This window comes from Macaca thibetana, chromosome 2 (assembly GCF_024542745.1).
Source record: "Macaca thibetana thibetana isolate TM-01 chromosome 2, ASM2454274v1, whole genome shotgun sequence".
NCBI lineage: Eukaryota > Metazoa > Chordata > Mammalia > Primates > Cercopithecidae > Macaca > Macaca thibetana.
In genome coordinates this window covers 106932773-106957778 of record NC_065579.1, presented here as the reverse complement: position 1 = coordinate 106957778, position 25006 = coordinate 106932773, and the positions used below count along the sequence as shown (strand labels likewise).

Here is a 25006-nt window from a genome sequence, read left to right as displayed (position 1 = left end):
TCACTCCCCATCTTTTCCTCTGAGGCCTTTTGTCCTGTCTGCTGTTGGCCCCAACTGATACCCTTTGTCCCAACTGGCAACAGCTGGTTCATTTGACTTTAAATGTGCTGTGATTTGAATGTTTGTGCCCTCTTCAAAATTCATGAGTTAAAATGTAATCCCTAGTGCAACAGTGTTGGGAAGTGGGACCTTTTAGGAGATGTTTAGGTCATGAGGGCTTGTCCTCATGAATACAATATTGCTTTTATAAAAAGGGCTCATGGCCGGGTGGGGTGGCTCAGGCCTGTAATCCCAGTACTTTGGGAGGCCAAGGCAGGCGGATCACGAGGTCAGGAGATCGAGACCATCCTGGCTAACATGGTGAAACCCTGTCTCTAGTGAAAATACAAAAAATTAGCCAGACGTGGTGGTGGGTGCCTGTAGTCCCAGCTACTCGGGAGGCTGAGGCAGGAGAATGGCGTGAACCCAGGAGGCGGAGCTTCTAGTGAGCTGAGACTGCGCCACTGCACTCCAGCCTAGGTGACAAAGTGAGACTCCGTCTCAAAAAAAAGGGGGCTCATGTAAATGGGTCTACTCTGTCTGAATGGATTTGTTGTCTCTTACACTCTTGCCCTCTGCCTTCTGCCATATGATGACATAGCAAGAAAGCCCTTGCCAGATGCTGGCGCCTTTATCTTGGATTTTCCAGCCTCCAGAACTGTGAGAAAACTGTTCTTTATAAATTACCCAGTCTGTGACAGGTATTCTGTTACAGCAGCACAAATAGACTAAGACAAAATGTTTTTGACAAAAGAACTTTAGACACTTCTCCACCATGAGAGAATTCCCGGTTAAGCAAAATAAAGGCAAGCACTTTGCATTAGTGTTTAGAAAGCTGCCTGACAGGTCAAAACAGATGACCACAGTTCTTTGGGCATAGAGCTGTTTTGCTTCCTCTATCACCACAATCTTACACCAGGAATAGAGGCTGCCATCTTCAAGGCTGCCACTGAGACAGAAGGTAAGGGATGGAGTGAGGATAAGTTAAAATGCCACAAAGCTCTCCTGCCAAGTTTCAGTCACTTTTTTAAATTAAGCATTTGCTCGGTTGCTGTAAACCTTGATTACCTTACAGAGTTCCAATGACATTTATTCTGCTTTTTTCACTGTTTCTTTGAAGGAATGTCCCTTAGAGCTCACTACTCCTCCATTTTCACTGACATAACTTGGAGTAATTTCTTTCTAAAGATGCCTATTAGAATGTGTTACATTATGGGCCGGGTGCAGTGGCTCAAGCCTGTAATCCCAGCACTTTGTGAGGCCGAGACGGGTGGATCACGAGGTCAGGAGATCGAGACCATCCTGGCTAACCTGGTGAAACCCCGTCTCTACTAAAAAAATACAAAAAAACTAGCCGGGCGCGGTGGTGGGTGCCTGTAGTCCCAGCTACTCGGGAGGCTGAGGCAGGAGAATGGCGTGAACCGGGGAGGCGGAGTTTGCAGTGAGCCGAGATCGCGCCACTGCACTCCAGCTTGGGGGACAGAGCGAGACTCAGTCTCAAAAAAAAAAAAAAAAAGAATGTGTTACATTCTGGCCAGGCATGGTGGCTCATGCCTGTAATCCCAGCACTTTGGGAGTCTAGGCGGGCAGATCACCTGAGATCAGGAGTTAGAGATCAGCCTGGTCAACGTGGTCAGCTTCACCTTGGCCAGGCGCGGTGGCTCATGCCTGTGATCCCAGCACTTTGGGAGGCCAAGGTGGGTGGATCATGAGGTCAGGAGTTCAAGATCAGCCTGGCCAATGCAGTGAAACCCCGTCTCTACTAAAAATACAAAAATTAGCCAGGCATGGTGATGTGCACCTGTAATCCCAGCTACTAGGGAGGCTGAGGCAGGAGAATCGTTTGAACCCGAGACGTGAAGGTTGTAGTAAGCCGAGATCAAGCCACTGCACTCCAGCCTGGGTGACAGAGCAAGACTCTATGTAACAAAAAAAAAAAAGAAAGAAAGAAAATGTGTTGCATTCTACAGTTTATATACCAGTTTTATATCCAGGATCTCATTTAATTCTCAACATGACCCTGAAAGAAAGATGCTGATATTGTCAGAAAGGTGAAGTTACTACCCAAGGAGTGGGCCAGAACTAAAACCTAGGTTGTCTTTTGAGAATTAAAGGAGGTGCCAGCAATATTAGGTAGGACGACAGGCATACAATGAAATATAAGTAACTTCATCTTGAGATAAAACCCAAAAGAAAATGCATCTTGTAATCACAAAGTGGGATTTCAGCCTAGCTTGTGGAATTCACTGTCCCCAGCCTCCAAGGAAAAAGGGTTTTGTTATACAAGCTTTAGAGAATGTATAATTTAATTGTATTAACTATACACACTATTAAATGTAAATCATATTTTTGTACTTTTTTGTCTCTGAAATAGAAGTTTTGAAGATAATTAGATGAGGTATCATTTTTTCATCTTCCGTTACATACGCAGAAGGAGACAATCCTGTTTTTCCAGCGGTTATGTTCTTTTTTCAGTTTTGTTGAAGATTTGTTTTCATTAACTTAAACAGTAATCAAGCCGGGCACAGTGGCTCACACCTATAATCCCAGCACTTTGGGAGGTTGAGGCAGGTGGATCACTTGAGATCAGGAGTTCAAGACCAGCCGGTCCAACATGGTAAAACCCCATCTCTACTAAAAATACAGAAAAATTAGTCAGTTGTGGTAGCGCATGCCTATCCCAGCTACTCAGGAGGCTGAGGGAGGAGAATCGCTTTAACTTGTGAGGGAGAGGTTGCAGTGAGCCGAGATCACTCCACTGGACTCCAGCCTGAGTGACAGGGTGAGACTCCGTCTCAAAAAAAAAAAGAACTTGAACAGTAATCAGATGGCCACATCTGGCAGATGGTACCTCTACCCTTAACCCCTTAGATGATAAAATTTCCAGGAACCTGGGCTCTTGAAACATGCCAATTCCTAATTTATTTGCAGGTTTTGTTCCCTTCACAGTATATTTTTATAACATTTCATTAATTTAAAAACTGTCCTTAGTAAGGCAAGGAAAATAAAAGATCTAAAGATTTGAAAGGAAAAACAAAAGGGCCATTTTTTTTCCTAAAACATTAGGTATGTAGAAAATCCAAGAGATATTCAGATAAACTATTAAAATTAGTAAATGAAAATATGAAGTAGGTTTTTTTTTTTTTTTTTTTTTTTTTTTTTTGAGACAAGATCTCGCTTTGTTATCCAGACTGGAATGCAATGGTACAATCATAACTCACTGCAGCCTCCAACTCCTAGGTGCAAGCAATCCTCCCATCTCAGCCTTCCAAGTAGCTGGGACTATAGGGATGTACCACCACTCCCAGCTAATTTTTTTTTTTTAATTTATTTTTTGTGGAGATGAGGTCTCCCTGTTGCCCAGGCTGCTCTCAAACTCTTGGCCTCAAGCATCCTCCCTGCTCAGCCTCCCCAAAAGTGCTGGGATTATAGGCGTGAGCCACCTTACCTGGCCCCAATATTTCTATTTCTGTATCCGTATCCCATCAGTGAGCAATTAGAAAATTATTACCATTTGCATTCAATACCTAGGAATATATCTTTTTTTTTTTTTTTTTTTTAAGATGGAGTTTCCCTCTTGTTTCCCAGGCTGGAGTGCAATGGCGCAATCTCAGTTCACCGCAACTTCCACCTCCCAGGTTCAAGCCATTCCCCTGCCTCAGCCTCCTGAGTAGCTGGGACTACAGGCATGTGCCACCACACCAGGATAATTGTTTGTATTTTAGTAGAGACGGGGTTTCACCATGTTGGCCAGGATGGTCTTGGTCTCCCGACCTCGTGATCCGCTGGCCTCAGCCTCCCAAAGTGCTGGGATTACAGGCGTGAGCCACTGCACCTGGCCAATCCTTTTTTTCTTTTGAGACGGAGTCTCGCTCTGTCGCCCAGGCTGGAGTGCTCGGCTCACTGCAACCTCCGCCTCCTGGGTTCAAGCGATTCTCTTGCCTCAGCCTCCCTAGCAGCTGGGACTACAGGCATGTGCCACCATGCCCAGCTAATTTTTGTATATTTAGTAGAGACAGGGTTTCACCATGTTGGCCAGGATGGTCTTGATCTCTTGACCTCGTGAGGCGCCCGCCTCGGCCTCCCAAAGTGCTGAGATTACAGGGGTGAGCCATGGTGCCCGGCCAAGAATAAATCTTTAAAAGATAGCCAACGTGGTGGCTCACATCTGTAGTCCCAACACTTTGAGAGGCCAAGGTGGGAGAGTCGCTTCAGACCAGGAGTTCAAGACCAGCCTGGACAACAGAATGAAACTCTTTCTACCAAAAAAAAAAAAACAAAGAAGCAAAGATGTGTAGGGTACCTGCACATGCACGTGTGCACATGCACACACACACACAACTATAAGAAAATTATTGAGAAATTGAAGACATAAATATATGAAAGTTATCCATCATATTTATAGCTGGAAAATTCAATATTATAAAGATATCAGTTCCCCCCAAATTGAACTGTTGGTTCATTGCGGTTCCAATCAAAATCCAGCAGGTCTTGATAATTTTTTAATACTTTATTAAATGAAGTTTTCTAAACTTTCGTCTTTTTCCTGTCTTTCGGGGGGTTGATCGGAGACCCAAGTCAGGACACACAGATACCACCTCCATTCCAAAGCCACGAATCACTTTTACTCTTTGGTTGTCAACAGAATTATTGTTGTTTCCTAATGTCTATTTTTCCTTCGATAAAATATGGAAAATTGTAATTATCCCTTTTCTGAATTAAAAGGCCTTTGAATTATGTAAATAAAGTGCTGTGTAAGTTCAAAGCAGTGATAGTAATTGTAGCTATTTTAAGCTTTGGAAATATTTCTGACCTGTTTTTCATGTACATGTTCTTTTCTTTTATTTTATTTTATTTTTGAGACAGAGTCTCGCTCTGTCGCCCAGGCTGGAGTGCAGTGGCCGGATCTCAGCTCACTGCAAGCTCTGCCTCCGGGTTTATGCCATTCTCCTGCCTCAGCCTCCCGAGTAGCTGGGACTACAGGCGCCCGCCACCTCGCCCGGCTAGTTTTTTGTATTTTTTAGTAGAGACGGGGTTTCACCGTGTTAGCCAGGATGGTCTCGATCTCCTGGCCTCGTGATCCGCCGGTCTCGGCCTCCCAAAGTGCTGGGATTACAGGTTTGAGCCACCGCGCCCAGCCCACGTACATATTTAGTAAGTTGTTAGCTATGAACATTCCTGTTAAGGTCAAGAGCAAACTAGGGATGTTCTGGCTGGGTGCGATGGCTCATACCTGTAATCCCGGCACTTTGAAAGGCCAAGGTGGGCGGATCACCTGAGGTCAGGAATTCGAGACCAGCCTGGTCAACACGGTGAAACTCCATCTCTACTAAAAATATAAAAATTAGCTGGGTGTGGTGGCAGGTGCCTTTAACCCCAGCTACTGGGGAGGCTGAAGCAAGAGAATCACTTGAACTCGGGAGGTGGAGGTTGCAGTGAGCCAAGGTTGAGGCACTACACTGCAGCCTAGCAACAGAGCAAGACTCTGCCTCAGAAAAAAAAAAAAGAAAAGAAACAAAATAGGGATGTCCTTATCACACTTACTTAACATTATTCTAGAGGTATTAGCCAGTGGAGTTAGAAGAAACAGAAGTCTAAAATAAGAAAAGTAAGGAGGTGAAAAATCAAGAGCATCAACTAAGAAATCATGGCAAACAGTAAGAGAAGTAAGATGATTGAATATAAATAAATAACAAATCTATTATCTTAAAAGATTCAGTACTAGTAAGATAAAATACCTTAGATAAACTTAACAAGATATATGCCACATCTGTATGAAAAAACTTTTAAAATGTTATTGAATGAATGCTTGAACAAATTGCAAAGCAATACCATAGGCCTAGATAGGTTTCAACGTCATAAAGATGTCCATCCTCCCTAAATTAATCTTTAATATGATCCCATTAGATATGCCAGTGGGAATTTGCTTGTGAGGAAGTTGATACTACATGAACTCATTTTAAAAATCATATTGAAGGCCAGGCGCGGTGGCTCATGCCTGTAATGCCAGCACTTTGGGAGGCCGAGGCAGGCGGATCACGAGGTCAGGAGATCATGACCATCCTCAATAACATGGTGAAGCCCTGTCTCTATTAAAAATACAAAAAATTAGCAGGGCGTGGTGGTGGGCACCTGTAGTCCCAGCTTCTTGGGAGGCTGAGGCAGGAGAATGGCATGAACCTGGGAGGCAGAGCTTGCAGTGAGCCGAGATCGCGCCACTGCACTCGGCCTGGGCGACAGAGCAAGACTCCATCTCAAATATATATATATATATATTTTTTTTTTTTTTTTTTGAGACAGAGTCTTGCTCTGTCGCCCAGGCTGGGGTGCAGTGGCCGGATCTCAGCTCACTGCAAGCTCCGCCTCCCGGGTTTAGACCATTCTCCTGCCTCAGCCTCCCGAGTAGCTGGGACTACAGGCGCCCGCCACCTCGCCCGGCTAGTTTTTTGTATTTTTTAGTAGAGACGGGGTTTCACCGTGTTAGCCAGGATGGTCTCGATCTCCTGACCTCGTGATCCGCCCGTCTCGGCCTCCCAAAGTGCTGGGATTACAGGCTTGAGCCACCGCGCCCGGCCTTTTTTTTTTTTTTTTTAAAGAAACTTAGGATCGGGCACAGTGGCTCACTCCTGTTATCAATCCCAGCACTTTGGGAGGCCGAGGTGGGTGGATCACTTGAGCCTAGGAGTTTGAGACCAGCCTGGGCAAGATGGCAAAACCCGATTTCTACAAAAAGTACAAAAATTAGCTAAGTAGCACTTGCCTGTAGTCGCAGCTACCTGGGGTGGGGGGCTGAGGTGTGCGGATCACTTGAGCCAGGGAGATTGAGGCTGCAGTGAGCAGCTGTCATCTTACCACTGCACTCCAGGCTGGGCAACAAAGTGAGACCCTGTCTCAAAAACAGGAAAACTCAGGAAAATTCTGAAAAGTATAGTGAAAGGGGATCTGTCCTTACCAGATATTAAAACTTTTAGCACTATAACAATTAAAACTATATATGAGTAAACAGGTTATTTGAACAAAATAGAAAGTTTAGCAAATATAATATATGGTAAAAGTGGCATATCAGATAAGTGGGGAAAGATGTATTTTTCTCTAAATGGTGTTTGGAAATTCAGTAACCACTTGGAAAAATAAAATTGTAGCCATATCCCACATCTTAACTTCAAGATAGATTCCCAGATGAATTATAAATTTAAATAAACATAAAATTAACAAATATACCAAAAGAAACCATGGGAAAGAAATTTTGTTAATCTCTGACATAAAAGCCAGAACTCATACAATAAAATACTGATAAATTCAGCTATATAAAAATGGAAAATATCTATACGACCAAAACTGGCAAAAACAAAAATGACAATCTTGAGAAAATATTTGCAATGTTTATCATAGACAAAGATCTGATTTTCCTTGTAGATGAAGAGCTCCTATAAAGCAATTAGATGAAGATCAACATCCAGCAGGAAAATGAACAAAGAAGATAAGGGAGAGCAGAAATAAATTACTAGGGCCCAGTGTGATGACTCACGCCTATAATGCCAGCACTTTGGGAGGCCGAGGTGGGCGGATCACTTGAGGTCAGGATTTGGAGACCAGCCTGGCCAGCATGGTGAAACCTTGTCTGTACTAAAACTACAAAAATTAGCTGGACATGTTGGTAGGCATCTGTAGTCCCAGCTACTCGGGAGACTGAGGCAGAGGTTGCAGTGAGCCAGAATCGCACCACTGTGCTCCAGCCTGAGTGACAGAGCGAGACTCCATCTTAAAAAAAGAAAAGAAACTACCAGTGATTCTTAAACAAATGAAAATATACCCGGCTGGGCACGGTGGCTCACGCCTGTAATCCCAGCACTTTGGGAGGCGGATCACCTGAGGTCAGGAGTTCGAGACCAGCCTGGCCAACACGGTGAAACCCCATTTCTACTAAAAAAAAAAAAAAAAAAATTAGCCGGTCATGGTGGCACACGCCTATTATCCCAGCTACTCGGGAGGCTGAGGCAGGATAATTGCTTGAACCCGGGAGGCAGAGGCTGCAGTGAGCTGAGATCAAAAAAAAAAAGAAAAGAAAATATACCCAACCTCAGCCATTAGAGAAATGCCAGTTAAAGCTACCCAGATATTTTTTTCCTTTCTTTTTCTTCTTTTTTTTTTCAGATTACGTATCAAATTGTCAAAGATACAGAAAACGTTTCTCACTAGTTGACAACAGCATGAGGAAATGGTATCTACCTACTTTGTGGTAGTCTGTGAATTAGGGCACCCTTTATGGAAGGCAATTTGATAATACTTACAAAAATTTAAAAAGTGTATACATACCCTTTGACTCAGCTTTTATACTTCTAGAAATTTATGCTTCAGATGTATTCACCTATGTGCAAATTGATATGTCTTAAATTACTTATTTCAGCATTATTTAGCATCAGCAGAAGAGCAAACATTGGGAAACAACATAGATATCCATCAACAGGGAACTAGTTGAATAAACTTGGTACATTCATACAAGCCGTGATCTCCAAGACATATTATTTTGTGACAAAATTCAGGTGCAAAACAGTTTTAAGTAATATGCTGCCATTTATGGAAGTTTTTTATTGTTTTATATATGTCATAAAATTCATCATTTTAACTTTTTTTTTTTTTTTTTTGAGAAGGAGTCTTTGCCACCCAGGCTGGAGTCAGCGGCTTTTTTTTTTTTTTTTTGGAGACAGAGTCTTTCTCTGTCACCCAGGCTGGAGTCAGTGGCATAGTCTCGGCTGCCCGCAACCTCTGCCTCCCAGGTTCAAGTGATTCTCCTGCCTCAGCCTCCTGAGTAACTGGGATTACAGGTGCATGCCACCACGCCTGGCTAATTTTTGTATTTTTAGTAGAGACGAGGTTTCGCCATGTTGGTGGTGCTGGTCTCAAACTCCTGACCTCAGGTGATCAGCCCACCTTGGCCTCCCAAAGTGCTAGGATTACCACGCCCAACCTTAACTATTTTTAAATACACAGTTCAGTGGCTTTAAGTCCATTGACAATACTGTACAGCCATCGCCACCGTTCATGTCTAGAATTTTTTCATTATCCCAAATAAAAACTTTGTACCCGTTAAACAGCTCTTTATTTTCCCCTTTCCCCTGGCCCTAGGAATCTCTGTTCTACTTTTTGTTCATGAATTTTGCCTATTCTAGATACTGCCTGTAAGTGGAATCATGCAATATTTATCCCTTTGTATCTGGTATATTTAGCATAATGTTTTCAAGGCTTATCCATGTTATACCATATATCAGAATTTTATTCCTAAGGCTGTATATTCCATTATATGTATACTACATCTGTTAATGGACATGTAGGTTGTTTTCACATTTTAGCTATTGTGAGTAAAACTGCTCTTATCAGTGGTGTACAAGTATTTGATCCTCTGATTTCTTTTAGATATATACCTAGAAATAGAATTGCTAGGTCTTATGGTAACTCAGTGTTTAACTTTTTGGAGCAACTGCCTAACTATTTTCCACAGCAGCTGCACCGTTTTACAGTCCCACCAAGATATAAGGGTTCCATTTTCTTCACATCCTTGCCACCACTTGTTATTTTCTGTTTTGGTTTTTTTTTTAATACAGGCATCTTAATGGGGTGTGAAGTAGTATTTCATTGCCATTTTGATTTGCATTTCCCTGATGATGAATGATGTTAAGCATTGTTTCATGTGCCTATTGGACATTTGTATGTCTTTTTTTAGAGACATGTCAATTTATATCTTTTGCACATTTTTAAATTGCATTATGTATTTGTCTTAATGTTGAGTTGTAGAAATATATATTCTATATACTAGACTCTTACTAGATATATGATTTGCAAATATTTTCTTCTATGGCTCATCTTTTTACTTTTTTTGTAGTATCCTTTGTAGCACAGAAGTTCTTAATTTTGATAAAACCCTTTTTTTTTTTTTTTTTTTTTTTTTTTTGTGACTGAGTCTCGCTCTGTTGCCCAGGCTGGAGTGCAGTGGGGTGCTCTTGGCTCACTGCAGCCTCTGCCTCCCGGGTTCAAGCAATTCTCCTGCCTTAACCTCCTGAGTAGCTGGGCTTACAGGATTGCACCACCACGCCCAGCTAATTTTTTTGTGTTTTTAGTAGAGACGAAGTTTCATCATGTTGGTCAGGCTGGTCTCGAACTCCTGACCTCAGGTGATCCACCCGCCTTGGCTTCCCAAAGGGCTGGGATTACAGACGTGAGCCACTGCACCCAGCCCATTTTGAATTAATTTTTTTTTTTTTTTAAACGGAGTCTCGCTCCTTCGCTCAGGCTTGAGTGCAGTGGCGTCATCTTAGCTCTCTGCAACCTGCGCCTCCCAGGTTCAAGCGATTTTCCTGCCTCAGCCTCCTGAGTAGCTGGGACTACAGGTGCACGCCACCACGTCCAGCTAATTTTTGTATTTTTAGTAGAGACAGGGGTTTCATCATGTTGGCCAGGATGGTCTCGATCTCTTGACCTCATGATTCGCCTGCCTGAACTTCTCCAAAGTACTGGGATTACAGGCATGAGCTACTGCACCTGGCCAAATTAATTTTTATATATGATAGGAGGTAGGAATTCAACTGCATTCATGTGCAGAAGTGGAAATCTACTTGTCCTGTTACCGTACCATCTGTTGAAAAGAGTATTCTTTCCCCCATTGAATTGTCTTGGAACCCTTATTAAAAATCACTTGCCCATAAAAGCCCTATTATATTGGTTTATTTCTACACTTTCAGTTCTATTCTGTTGACCTGTATATTCTATCCTTATGCCAATACATATCGTTTTATGTCTTTTTTTTTCTTTCTTTCTTGACATAGGGTCTCACTCTATCACCCAGGCTGGAGTGCAGTAGTGCAATCACAGCTCACGGTAGCCTCACACTCAGACTTCCCTGACTCAGATGATTCCCACCTCAGCCTCCCAAGTAGCTGGGACTACAGGCATGCACCACCACACCCGGCTAATTTTTTGGATTTTTTGTAGAAGTTGGGGGTCTCACTATGTTGCCCAGGCTGGTCTCAAACTCCTGAGCTCAAGAGATCTGCCCACCTCAGCCTCTCAAAGTGCTGGGATTACAGGTGTAAGCCACCATGCCTTTCATATCTTTTAAATTTTTAATTATATGAATGTATTCATCCAAAAATAATAAAACAATTATTAACTATGACCACAGTTTACTCCTTTAATTTCTTCCTAATTTTCTCTTTCAGGAAAGTGTGCTGTGTTGTCATTCAAGGACTTCCTCTCCTGCAGGCCAACTGAAATACCAGAAAATGACATTCTGCTTTGTGAGAGCCGCTACAATGAGAGTGACAAGCAGATGAAGAAATTCAAAGGATTGAAGAGGTTTTCACTCTCTGCTAAAGTGGTAGATGACGAAATTTACTACTTCAGGTAAAGCTTGAAAAACTAAGGAAAAAAGAACACTTCCATTAACTAATACCAATATAGTGTAGTCTAGTGTTTTTAATTTTTTATTAGATCTTAAACTAAAGTAGTAAATATTTCAAATAGAAAATCTTTATTCAGTTAAAGATTAAAGGAAAGACTTCATAATCTGCTGGGACCTGGTAGCTGCTCTAATAGTGCCCTTGGCGTAGACTCCAGTAATTGTAGAATGAGGCAGAAACACTTAGTTCTGGTTTATATCCTGTCAGGAGATTTCTCAGTTCCACAGATTATGAAAACTCTTTTTGCTATATATAGGCAACTAGATCCCAACTTTGGACACAATGCTTTTGTGGATATTCAGTATAATTATTTAAAAACAAACATCTCTAAGTAGAAGTAATTTCATAAACACACATTTAAAGTCTTTCCATGCTAACTTTAGAGCATATATTGCAGATTGCAAGAAGTCACTTGTAGTTATTAAGGTGGAACACTGCTTTCCGGCTCATTCTGGAGGGGCATTAGGTGATTTTAGGTTTTTTATGTCACTTTTTTCAGAAAACCAATTGTTCCTCAGAAGGAGCCATCACCTTTGTTGGAAAAGAAGATCCAGTTGCTAGAAGCTAAATTTGCCGAGTTAGAAGGTGGAGATGATGATATTGAAGAGATGGGTGAAGAAGATAGTGAGGTCATTGAACCTCCTTCTCTACCTCAACTTCAGACCCCCCTGGCCAGTGAGCTGGACCTCATGCCCTACACACCCCCACAGGTGAAGGTGACAAGTTCCTGTTACTTGTCTTATTACCACCTTTGGTTTGCAGCAGACTCAAAACCAAAGTAAAGTGACATCCAGCCCCTCCATATGTGAACTTTAACTTAGAATTCTACAGGAAGGAACAGTTTTTAATTTGTCAGTGCCATGATTTACTCATTTATTTTTAATTGACAAAAATTATGTCATTATCCCATTAATAATTATATTAATACCATTAATTTAAAATTAATATCTTTAAAATTTCGTAGCTATTTTAATGGCAGGCTTCGTTAGAAGACTCTTCCTTGTGCTGAAGAAAAGCAATAAGGAGCAACATCACCCTCTTTGTCTTTAGCTTTTATTACCCATGTCTTTTTAATCTCTCCTTATGTAGGACCTTATCTTTTGGTTGAGGTGATCTCTGTTGGTTTATTTTTTTCTCATTCAGAATTTTTACAAGACTTGGCCAGGCATGGTGGCTCATGTCTATAATCCCAGCACTTTGGGAGGCCAAGGTAGGAGGATCATTTGAGCTCAGGAGTTCAAGACCAGCTTGGGCAACATAGTGAAATCTCATCTCTACTAAAAATTTTTAAAATTAGTAGGCTGGGCGCGGTGGCTCAAGCCTGTAATCCCAGCACTTTGGGAGGCCGAGACAGGTGGATCATGAGGTCAGGAGATCGAGACCATCCTGGCTAACATGGTGAAACCCCGTCTCTACTAAAAAATACAAAAAAACTAGCCAGGCAAGGTGGCGGGTGCCTGTAGTCCCAGCTACTCGGGAGGCTGAGGCAGGAGAATGGCGTAAACCCGGGAGACGGAGCTTGCAGTGAGCTGAGATCCGGCCACTGCACTCCAGTCTGGGCGACAGAGCGAGACTCCGTCTCAAAAAAAAAAAAAAAATTAGTCAGGCATGGTGATGCACACCTGTAATCTCAGCTACTCAGCAGGCTGAGGCAGGAGAATCACTTGAGCCTGGTAGATCAAGGCTTCAGTGAGCTATGACTGCACCACTGTACTCCAGCGTGGTGACAGAGCAAGACCCTATATCAAAAAAAAAAAAAAAGAATTTTCTCAAGACTTAATTGTGAGGTCACCATTACAGATTGCAGCCATGGAATTCAGTGAAACTTTCATTTATTTCTTACATGGTAATAGGTAAGGAAGAGGTGTGTTTTGATCAAGAAAATAGCCAGCTGTGAACCAAACATGTCAATAAAGCAGTAACTGTTGAATCACATGTTCCTGGCTTCTGAAATTTAAGTACAGTGGCACGGTCTCAGCTCACTGCAAGCTCCGCCTCCCCGGTTCATGCCATTCTCCTGCCTCAGCCTCCTGAGTAGCTGGGACTACAGGCACCTGCCACCACGCCCGGCTAACTTTTTGTATTTTTTTTTAGTAGACACGGGGTTTCACTGTGTTAGCCAGGATGGTCTCGATCTCTTGACCTCGTGATCCGCCCGCCTCAGCCTCACAAAGGGCTGGGATTACAGACGTGAGCCAGCTGGCTTCTGAGATTTTGAGCAGTTAACCAAATGTAATGTTTTGATGCACCATAAGACCTTTCTGTCTTACAGTCTACCCCAAAGTCTGCCAAAGGCAGTGCAAAGAAGGAAGGCTCCAAACGGAAAATCAACATGAGTGGCTACATCCTGTTCAGCAGTGAGATGAGGGCTGTGATTAAGGCCCAACACCCAGACTACTCTTTCGGGGAGCTCAGCCGCCTTGTGGGGACAGAATGGAGAAATCTTGAGACAGCCAAGAAAGCAGAATATGAAGGTAAATAGAGCCTAGGCACAACTGTCTTTCAAAGCAAGGGGGTGTTTCAGGAATGCACGCGTGCAGACAGGTTTTACTCTCGTTCTTATCACTTGCACATGAACTTTATTTTGGGGACTGTTCTAAATGGCACCCAGCCATTTTAGATGCCAGCCTTGTCCTGACTGAGCAGAGCACTGCCCCTGACTTGGCCTCTGATCCTGGTGTTGTATTTTCCCCTGCAAATTTCTCCAAAATATTTTGCTACTAAAAATTGCATGATTTTTTTCTTTCATCGAGCCCTGTAAGCACACATGTTGAGCTAGGGAATGATTGCACAATGATGTTAAATATAATTTTAATTAAAATTCATCTGCAAAGGGCCTCTTAAAATCAGTGATCTTCTGTTACAGCTCTTGGTAAGCCATATATTTAAACTTCAGGCTGAGTCTTTGCCAAAGTGCTTGGTTTCCTAGGTCAGTCCTGGCCTATACTGTGTCTGTATTCATAGCTACGTCTAAGGTATTTGGGTCTTTTTTGTAAAGCTCAACTGCCTTTATTTTCCTTTTATTCTAATTAAATCACTTTGGGCAATGAGCTGTCATTCAAGAATTTGGTGGTTCTTAGCCATTTAGAGACAAATACTTGAGACTTTTTGTTTTTTGTTGTTGGGTTTTTGTTTTTGTTTTTAATATCAGACATGGATTTAGTAAAGAAATTAGTAGTAAACATTAGATTAGGCAGTACTATTGCCCTTTGAGCTGTACTTTTTCCATCTGGAATTTTATATATTGGTTCATTTTGCCAGTTTAGAGCTCCTCTCTACAATGGTCAACCATTACTCTTCTTAGGTGGTACAGTTCTGTTATTTTCTGACAAACATATATTAATTATTTAGGTTGCCCCTTTTATTAAAATTTACGAAGTCTCCAAAGAAACTTCTTTAAAAAAAATCATTTATTATAATTGATTGATTACTATGAAATTATCTGACAGGCTTCTCCAAGAATCTTCTGCAGAGAATCCTAATCCTGCAAGATGTTTAGCCAGAAAACATTCTGTGGCAAAACCAGTTTGAGAAGCATTCCAAACTCTCTCTTGTGGAAACTTATGGTGCATATTCCTGTATGTGTGTTGTCAGGCCCGAGGCCCTCTTCTATCCTTATCAAGGGGAGTGCTCACCTTCACTCCTTTCATACAACACGCATATTCCCATATTAAAGACTTTAAGACCGCCGGTAAATAACCTGTTTTATATTATCTGGCGTTTTCTGAAATTTGACTAGGTATTTATGTAGTACCTATGAATATCCTAAAGAACTAATATTTTGCAGAATATTCTTTGAAAAACGCTAGTCAGTTCCATAAGAACCTAGAACTTTGTGGAGCTTTGATATTTCTGACCTAATTGAAAGTTAAGACCTACTATACCACTGAGCTGGAGGAGTGTTGGAAATTAAACTCACATGGATATTGCTGAATGAGCAACACAGCAGCAGCAGCAGCAAGGCAAATGAAGCCAGTGCTGGGTGGCTGGTTATTTAGAGTGTGAGCAGGAGAGAGATACCTGAAGATACTGTGAAGGTAAAAACACTGGAGTAGGACTGAAGACAGGGAGAGGTGATGGTGTCTGGAACATTCTTCCAAATTCAAAGAGGAGTCTGAAAGTGAGTGAGAACCTAGTGAGGGGGGAGTTACATGACTCAGCAGCATCTACCTGAGACATAAAATCTGAACTTTTGATGTTTTCTCTCGTTGAATTCAAAACCCAAAGTTTGGAGTTTGGGTAGCCAGTCCAATATTCAATCCATAGGCCTTATTATTTTTTTTTTTTCCATTTCATTTTTTTGCTTTCCCACTTTACTGTGTCACTTGTATAATGAAAATACTAGAATTTGAAGTGGGACTCTAGGTCGATTTTTTTTTTTTTTTTTTTTTTTTTTTTACTGCTATCTCAAGTAAATAGTTTGTTCAAATGGCCTTCTTCTCTCATACTCGTTGTACAAAGGGTCTGTAAACTAGGACAGTCTTAGTGATGATAAGGCTATGCAGGCAACTCTGTCACAGCCAAGAGGCCTTTGATTGCTTGACTTTCATATTCTTAAAGGAGGACTGGAGCTGTAGCTTCTTGATTCTCTGTAAAGCTATATGACCTTGAGCTATTTTCCTCCTCCTCAAATCAGTGGTGTTGAGTTCCATGTTGGAGGGTTTATGTGTGGCAGTTGGAGTGTGATATCAGGAGTTAGGGCCATAGGTTGCTGGTTCTCTCTATATCCTTGGACAAGTGACTGCCTGTCTCCCAGCCTCCATTTGCCTATGCGATGAGTGGGGGGATCTTCTATTTATGAATGGTGAGACAAGAAACCCTGTATGGTGGGAGCTTTGGAAATACAACATTTCAGGAGTTCTTCAGTAGGGGTTCAGTTTGCTAGCTCCCAAAAAGACTGGAAACATGACCATTGGAGCTCCCGGCTCTGGAGATGCAAACAGAGTAGCTCAGGGCCGGGAGTGGGGAGGTAGCAGGACGTATTCTACGGCCCAGAACTGCCACAGCAAATGCTCTTTTTGCATTTTGAATGAAATAAGAGGGGCTCTGGAATTTTCATTGACTTAGGGTGGTTTATGGTCAGTATTGAAGTGCTCAGCTTCAGGAAACCTGGTTCTTTCAGTACATTGTCCATTGCTACATACGCGTATATATAATTCTTTGCTTCTGATGATTGTAGCCTGAAGTATAATGCATTTTTTTCCTTTGGGGTTTATTAAACATGACTTCTTTGCTTCATTAGAATGTAGAAATTAGTTGTTTCCCTAAAACCTTCTGAAGGAGGCAGTCAGCTACTTTTCCCTTACAGAGTTAATTTTCTTCAGCTGCTAAACCCCATGACACTCATCATGAGTCCTCAAATCTAAGTAAAATTGGGTACAAAGAATCAGGAAATATATATAGTAAGTAACAATTGTACCAAAAATTATAATGGGCCATGGAATTGCTTCATGTTGAAATTATAAATAATCTGTAATGCTATTAATACTAGAATAATGGTAGCGCTTCTCATCTTCAGGGTGCCTCGTGAGATTAACCATGGTGGTTATGCTGGTGATGTGTTTACATAAAACCTGTGCTTTCTGAATGTGTGTTGCAGTCTTAACATTCTTGAAATCTTTGCAGACCAGTTCTCAAGATGGGATAGGAAAGCTGGACTCTAGGTTACCGAGTGAAATCGGCCCGACTCCTCCTGTGTTGAGACTAGTCATCTACTGTTCCTTCCATTGAGACAGAACTGTTGCCTGTGTTTTTACTAGTCCTGTTGAATGCAATGGATGGTATTTTGAATTCCTGGGTTAAAAACAGAATTGAAAATCTGAAATGCCTTTACAGAGCGGGCAGCTAAAGTTGCTGAGCAGCAGGAGAGAGAGCGAGCAGCACAGCAACAGCAGCCGAGTGCTTCTCCCCGAGCAGGCACCCCTGTGGGGGCTCTCATGGGGGTGGTGCCACCACCAACACCAATGGGGATGCTCAATCAGCAGTTGACACCTGTTGCAGGTAAAAACAGGAGCTAAGACCATTTTTTTCCACTTTAAGAAATTCCTTCATTTTTTTTTTCTCCAATAAGGAGTAGGCCACAGTCTATTGCCTTTTCTCATGACAGATTCAAAGTTTGAAGTCATCCGTGTTGTCCTATATTGCCTTTCCCATACGGGCAATGCCTCCCTTCTGCCCCAGAAATGGGCCCTGGGCCCAGCCCTGGTAATTGGTAGGGAGCAGCTCTTCCCTGGCTATGGGCATGGTCTGGTGATGTTCTCCACCCCAGACTGCTCTTGATAGAGCACTATAGCAGAAAATATGAAAATAGACCCTGAATTCTGTTCTAGAGGGACTCCCAAGAGAAAACACAAAACCAGTCTTTAGGTGGTGTTGATTTTCCCGTCTCATTCCAGTATTCAGTTTGCCTTGTTCTGCTGCAGCCATCCTTAAAAGACTGACCATTTAAAAGGATTTTTTGACAATGAATTGTAAATCCTTTCTTGGTCACCAATGTGCATGACTGCTAAATAGAATACAAAGTCCTTATTCAATTCATTGTGCCCACTCTGTAATGCTTTTCTATTTAATTACATTAAACTGCATTTTCTGTTAGTATCCCAGTCACATATTTAAAAAAAAAAGAAAAAGAAAAAGAAAATGATGAATGTGGTTTGCTTGTGTGTGTTGTCTCTGGTTCTGGTAGCCATAGCAAATTTGACTCTTCTTGAATTGAATATCTTTGTCTGACATGTCTCCAATGAGAAGCCTGCAGACCACTTCTCGGGCCCCTTCTTTGAGATCTCTCCAATCCTGGTGAGGTCTGTACAAGCCACCTGTGTTTCTTCTTAAGCAAGCAGTCTGACCTCTTTCACAGGAAGTCCAAGATAATGTTGTTCAAGGCAGGCTTGTTGGAATGCTGTTTTTGCTATTTCGTTTTTGCTTTTTAAGGAGGAGTAGCATAGGACAACTTTTCCATTGTCGCTCCTAACTTTTGTGATGGCAACTTCTCAAATGCACTGTCGCTGAACTCAGCAGTTGCACTCGCCAAAGCACATCTGAATCATGGCTTTCAGTACTTTCAGTGTAACTGATGTTGATCTAACAAATCTCATAATCGCCTGCTCTATTCCATGGCCCATTTTGGTTAATGGGGTTCCAGAGGTTTTTAGAAATCAGGCCTTGAACATGGGGACTTTGAAAGTTAGAATTCCCTCATTGACATCCTGTTTTGTTCTATTCGATGTGTGACGTTGTGGCACTGTGCCCTTGACTTCAAAACCCAGGGACACATTAACAAAATAAATACAAACAGCTAAAAACAATTAAAAAAAAAAAAAAAAACACAGCAGCTGCAGCATTTTAGCTCCCTGTTGGGGAAGAACATTATAGAACTCTATGGATGAGGAAGGTGGTCCCTCTAGAAAGCCCCTGCTCCATTATTTAGGGTGTGCTGTCTAGACTTCTGGGCCCTGGGAGTGAAAAGCAAGCATTTTCTACAGTAACCACTCTTTGGTCCTCAGGGGGAACTCTGCAGCTAAGAGGGTGACTTTTCATGGTTTTACAGGTTTCTTAGGGCCTGAGTCTTACTTATTAGCCTTGTTGCTGTCTTGAGACCAGCTTTGCTTACAAGCATTGAAGCTCATTTGAACACATGTGACTGGGATAATAAATGCCAAAGTACAGTTTAATGAAGACAAGTGTCATGTCTTTCAGTTCTTAATAATTTCTTCAACCACAGCCCGTGAAGGCTGCGTTCAGATGGGCTTTTGTAATTGAAAGCAAAGCCTCTTAACATCCTTAAATTTCCCACCTACTTAACCCTAAAAGCTATAACTGGTGGTGTGGTTAAAAGATTGGTAGCATTGGATCTCTTCATGTTTAATTAAGATGATGGTGTCTGTTCAAAAGTAGTTTTTACTCTCCGAACTCTTCATTTAAAAAGAAATGAAAACTCATAATCTTATTATAGAGAGATTATTATTCAAATTTTTGTAATTTGGTTTATGTAATTTTAAGTTTGTCAGTCAGCTTAGGTATGACTAGTGAAGCAGGGTGAATTGATCTCAGAATTTTTAGTAATTTCATAGCCTTAAAAGACCAAACTTTTATAAATAAATATCTTTGAAATCTTCAGGGAAAGTCCAAGAGTAAAATTCTCAGAATCTGAAGTTTTCCTCTGTTTGACAGAGTCCCTCTACAAAGAGTATTTTATAAAAATGAGGTTTGGCACCAGTCCCCCAACCCTCCCTTTGCAAGAAGCTGTGACCAAAGGTGATTCCTTTTTCGGGGGAGCTTTGTGTTCTTGTTCATCATGATCATTACAAATCCCAGAAAAGTCAAGTTGTTTTTCTTGTTTTAAAAAAAATGCCATGTGGTTTTAAAGGTCTTTTGATAGGTGAGTCCTTGACATTTTGAATTTTTTTCTTAAATTTATTCCTTCTGCCAAAAATACTTGTTTGCTGAAACTCTTCTCTAGCCAGTGGAAAATATTTTGTCATGTGTAGGTACGGTTTGAAAATAAAGGAATAAAAGCCTCTGTTCACAGAAATTGTGTACCTCAAATTAAAATGCTCCCTGTTAAGGTTTATATGAGGACATTTCAGCTTGGAGACTGATGGCATTTGGCATTTTCTGGTATCAGCAGAGCCTGATTCTCCAGCCATTCCTCCGTAAAGTCTGTGTGTAGGCTCCTGAGTGACCTGGGCTTGGTTGGCTTGGGAGGGTTTAGGTTTTATCTTTATCACATTTTTAGATCTAAAGAATGAAATATCATTTACTGTGATGGTTCTTAGAAGCTGTTCCCCAGCTCAAGCCCAAGCACAATCCATTCTTACAAGCAGTGGTAAGGCTAGAAAGGAGGAGTAGATGTAGAAGTCTTAAACAATTCCTGCCCCCAAGCTGGAGAACCATGCTTTGTGATCAGGACTATGCGCCTCATTTCCCTCCATTCCTATTTCCCCTCATGTGTACCCATGATAGGCATATGAGTGTGGGCAGAGTGGAATGATGGGGTTCATACTGTTCAGTTAGAATTGCAGTCAGCAGAACTGGTCACACTGTTTGAACAGCTTGCAATAATTATGACCTTGGGAAGGCTGTTACTAGAACTCTTTGTTATTATTTAACTGAAAACGTGCAGCATATTTACCCCAGGGAAAATAACTACAAATAATAGTGTACTAAGTACTAATTCATCCCAAAATGTTGGGTCTCATATTTGTAACTTTTTATTTTGTTCTTTATTGCAACAAAATAATTGCACTAATTGCTGTTATATCATGCAGTACTAAGGGTGCTTTATTCATTGGTAGTGCATGTGGGGGATAGTTGTTATTACTTAGCTCATGTTGCATGTTAATGATGCATGTCTGAAATTTGTTGTGTCCTTCAAGGCATGATGGGTGGCTATCCGCCAGGCCTTCCACCTTTGCAGGGCCCAGTTGATGGCCTTGTTAGCATGGGCAGCATGCAGCCACTTCACCCTGGGGGGCCTCCACCCCACCATCTTCCGCCAGGTGTGCCTGGCCTCCCGGGCATCCCACCACCGGGTAAGAACTTCATCCTCATTCACTCATTAATCACATCTTCATATTCTCTTTTTCCTCTTTCAACCAGTTGTTCCAGGAGGCACCCGTGGCCCACTGTGGCCAGGCCTCCCCTCCCTGAGAATCCCAAGGGTGTCAGCAGCAGGGCATGTCCTGTGCATTGAGCAGGTGGCCCAGCACTTGTGCCCTTGTGCACCTGGCTGCTGGCAGCAGCACAGGACACATGGTGGAGGCCAGACTCAGCAAACCAAGGGACAAGAGGCATACTCTATTGATAACCACTCAACTAATTTGACATGTCCTTGAAAAGCCAGACTGCCTAAAAGGCTGTGCCCTCTTATCAGTGAATGAAGTTTCCCAAATTGCTAGTTCAGAGTAACATATAAAAGAACTTTTTGACCCTGAGTTGCATTTCTCCCTCTGGTGCAATTCTTATCTCACAGGGTATAGAGTATTGTTCCATCTCCTTCCAGGCTCCTCAAGCAGCCTTTCTAAGGGGATTGCAGAGCTGCTAATGTAGAACTCTTCAGAAATCTTTCACTCAGTCTGCCTTAGGAACAAAAAGCAGGGAGGCAATGAATTTTCACTGAAATAGTTTTCTGTATGTAAGTTCCCTAAGAGGCATGACATGCTGGGTGTAGTGGCTCATGCCTGTAATCCCAGCACTTTCAGAGAGTGAGGAAGGTGGATCACTTGAGCCCAGGAGTTCAAGACCAGCCTGGGCAACCTGGTGAGACCCCATCTCTATAAAAATTAGCCAGGTGTTAGGCCGGGCATGGTGGCTCATGCCTGTAATCCCAGCACTTTGGGAGGCCAAGGTGGGCGGATCACTTGAGATCAGGAGTTCGAGACCAGCCTGACTAGTATGGTGAAACCCTGTCTCCACTAAAAATACAAAAGTAGCTGGGTGTGGTTGGGGGGCGCCTGTAGTCCCAGCTACTCAAGAGGCTGAGGCAGAAGAATCACTTGAACCCGGGAGGCAGATGTTGCAGTGAGCCGAGATTGCACCACTACACTCCAGCCTGAGCGACAACAAGACTCCGTCTCAAAAAAAAAAAGGGAAAAATTAGCCAGGTGTGGTGCATGTGCCTGTAGTCCCAGCTACTTAGGAGGCTGAGGTGGGAGAATTACCTGAGCCTGGGGAGACTGAGGCTACAGTGAGTGGTGATCGCACCACTGCACTCCAGCCTGAACGACAGAGTGAGACCCTGTCTCAAAAAAAAAAAAAAAAAAAGCCTGACATTAAAGAACAGCCTAGCCTACCCCCCAGCTGTAAATATTGGTTTGTCTGTCAACAGAAGCTTAGAAGTTCTTTTACATAGAAATATATAAATGGATTCCAGAAATAGCTATATTCATTTTCACTTTAAAATGTGAATTAGCAAGTTGAAAGATTATTTTAAAGAAAACCTGAATGAAAGGAAAATCACATGTTCCCATATTAATTGCCATCATCTGCAAAAGAACTCTTAGCTAGTAATCTGGATGGAGGGAATGTGACCTTTGGAAGACTCAGAAAGCATTTGGTCCATTACCTAAAACATCAACTAAGGGCCCAACCCAGATGGTAAAATGTGGGTGGAAACTTGTTAAATTTGCTTGTACCAGTGTTGGACCTACCAGTGATAGGGTTTTGCAGGGTACCAAATGATGCTTTGGATCATGCACCCAGCAGTGTGCAGGGTGAGCAAACTTGGTGGCCTGGTCTGGAGCCTCCAGCCACACTGTTTGTGAGTGTTGCTTAGAATATAGCCATAATTCCACAGAAGCATTTGCTCCAGGTGTTCCCAGAGGAGGAAGTGTTTGTAGGGTTAGGTGCTTCATATGAAAACAGTGGACTGTGTGAATTGCTGTTGCAGCAGGAGTCAGTCATAAGGTAAATGTTCCCACGTAGCAGGTAGACTTGGCCTTAATTTTTTGCCCTCTCACCTTGACACAGGGTATCACTGAGCCAGTAAGACCAGGCTGGAGTTGACACCTTCTAGGTGCACTTAGTGGGAGCCATGTCTAACACCAGTACCCTCTAGGTTGCAGATGTCTTTTGGTGGGTGTTGGGACATAGCTGTCTTCCTTTCCCCCTTCCTGAAATTCTAAATTCAATTTGAGGGAAGCCCAACACACCTGCTTAGAATTGAGGAGGCATGGCCGGGCGCGGTGGCTCAAGCCTGTAATCCCAGCACTTTGGGCGGCCGAGACGGGCGGATCACGAGGTCAGGAGATCGAGACCGTCCTGGCTAACATGGTGAAACCCCGTCTCTACTAAAAAATACAAAAAAACTAGCCAGGCAAGGTGGCGGGTGCCTGTAGTCCCAGCTACTCGGGAGGCTGAGGCAGGAGAATGGCGTAAACCTGGGAGACGGAGCTTGCAGTGAGCTGAGATCCGGCCACTGCACTCCAGTCTGGGCGACAGAGCGAGACTCCGTCAAAAAAAAAAAAGAATTGAGGAGGCATGACCGGACACTTTTTGAGGCTGAAGTGGGAGGATTGCTTTGAGCTCAGGAGTTCAAGATCAGTGGGCAACATGGTGAAACCCCGTATCTATTTTACTTAAATAAAAAAAAAAAGAAGCAAGGAGTCAGGGAAGTCCCCCTATTAGTGCCTACGAATGCACATGTCTGAGCAGGCTTAGAGGAGCAGGGGATTCATTGAGCTCTTCTGGTGACTCAGCTCACATTCTCACCAGCTGCCCCGGCATGGCATTTGTCAATAGAGGAAGCAGAAGAGTTTGCTGATTTGTTTGTGCTGCCCTGCAAAGCAGTGATTTACACAGTTTAGGGAGCCACACCGTGTTGTGGAGTCTAAGGTGGGTGAGTGTCCTGGGCACAGGAGGTGATGGACACAGAAGTTAATAATATATTGCTGGAGCACCAGCTTACCCACCACAACCTCTTCATTCATTCAAGAATAATCATCAGGATCCTACTTTGGTGATCCGGGTGGACATCTGGGTACTTGGAATATAAAACTCTCTGCTTTTTAAACAGAAGCTTTTTTACTTGTTATTTTCTAACAAATAAGAGGCTCTCTTACGCTTCCTGGAAGTGGCATTTAACAATTCTGAACCTTGGTGCTCGCTTCAGCAGCACATACACTAAAATTGGAACAATACGGAGAAGAGCATGGGGCAAGGATGACATGCAAATTCATGAAACAGTTCTGAACTTTAGAATGAGGAGCTGCTCCTGCCTGGACAGAATATCACGATTTTTAATCCGAAGGGACTATACACTATGAAGTTACCTCCTCTCGATTGTTCTACACAGCATTTGTTTAAGTTTTCAAGAACAGTTCACCACAGTTTTAGGTTTATTTATTTGTTTTTAATGAACTGGCTCCCTTGCCTATTTCTGTATTTTATCAGAATAGCAGAATGCACCCTGAAATCAAAAGAGCCTCTGACTCTAAATTTAGGACATCTCATTATTATCAGCTGTGCCTGTGAGACAACAATTGCTCGTGAGCATTCACTGAGGGAAGCTTACAAAATTACTATCAGGGACATAGTACAAATCTAGTAGGGCCATAAAGTCTTTCTGTTCCTTTGTCATTTTGCATATAAAGTGATAGCAACAAGGTTACTTCACTTCAGATGATTCCTTTTCAGAGTGCTACTCTATCAGATGGAAATGTTCTCTCTCTGCCAGCACTAGTGACTCCAGTTAGAACCAGCTCCTAATGGTCTGGGAGGAGATTGCAAGGCTCTGCCTTCAACCTTCACAAAGCTCATTTAACTATACACTTCCACAGCCTCTTCCCTTGTGTCCCTACTGTCCTAGCACATTGCCTACTGCTGAGCCTGATTCCAGTGCCATTTCTGCTGAAATTAAATACAGGCTTCAGTTGCAGGAGAATGTGTTGTCAGAAGAAATGTAGAGGTATATTCTTGAATGTAGAGGTATATTCTGACAATAGCTTACCTAGAGAAATACTAGAATTTTATGCAAGGTTCAAATCATTTCTAAGCCATAATTGATATACATCTGACAG

At 42.4% G+C, this 25006-nt stretch overlaps 2 protein-coding genes and 2 pseudogenes across 48 annotated transcripts in view; 2 read left to right on the top strand and 2 right to left on the bottom strand.

Moving 5' to 3' along the window:
* SPCS1 (signal peptidase complex subunit 1) overlaps positions 1 to 25006 on the bottom strand; it is a 181588-nt gene that overhangs the window by 140794 nt on the left and 15788 nt on the right. The window lies entirely within an intron of this gene.
* Positions 1 to 25006, top strand: part of PBRM1 (polybromo 1) — a 150226-nt gene that overhangs the window by 119526 nt on the left and 5694 nt on the right. For 17 of the 47 annotated variants that reach the window (XM_050778436.1, XM_050778432.1, XM_050778428.1 and 14 more), the window contains 5 exons: positions 11253 to 11436; positions 11992 to 12202; positions 13765 to 13966; positions 17328 to 17492; positions 20867 to 21022. In XM_050778436.1, the coding sequence (XP_050634393.1) occupies positions 11253 to 11436; positions 11992 to 12202; positions 13765 to 13966; positions 17328 to 17492; positions 20867 to 21022 (918 nt within the window). The remainder of the gene's footprint in view (positions 1 to 11252; positions 11437 to 11991; positions 12203 to 13764; positions 13967 to 17327; positions 17493 to 20866; positions 21023 to 25006) is intronic. The other 30 variants (XM_050778453.1, XM_050778445.1, XM_050778444.1 and 27 more) reach the window with 3 other exon arrangements.
* LOC126949532 (uncharacterized) lies at positions 15011 to 15149 on the bottom strand (annotated as a pseudogene).
* Positions 24087 to 24184, top strand: LOC126949458 (uncharacterized; annotated as a pseudogene).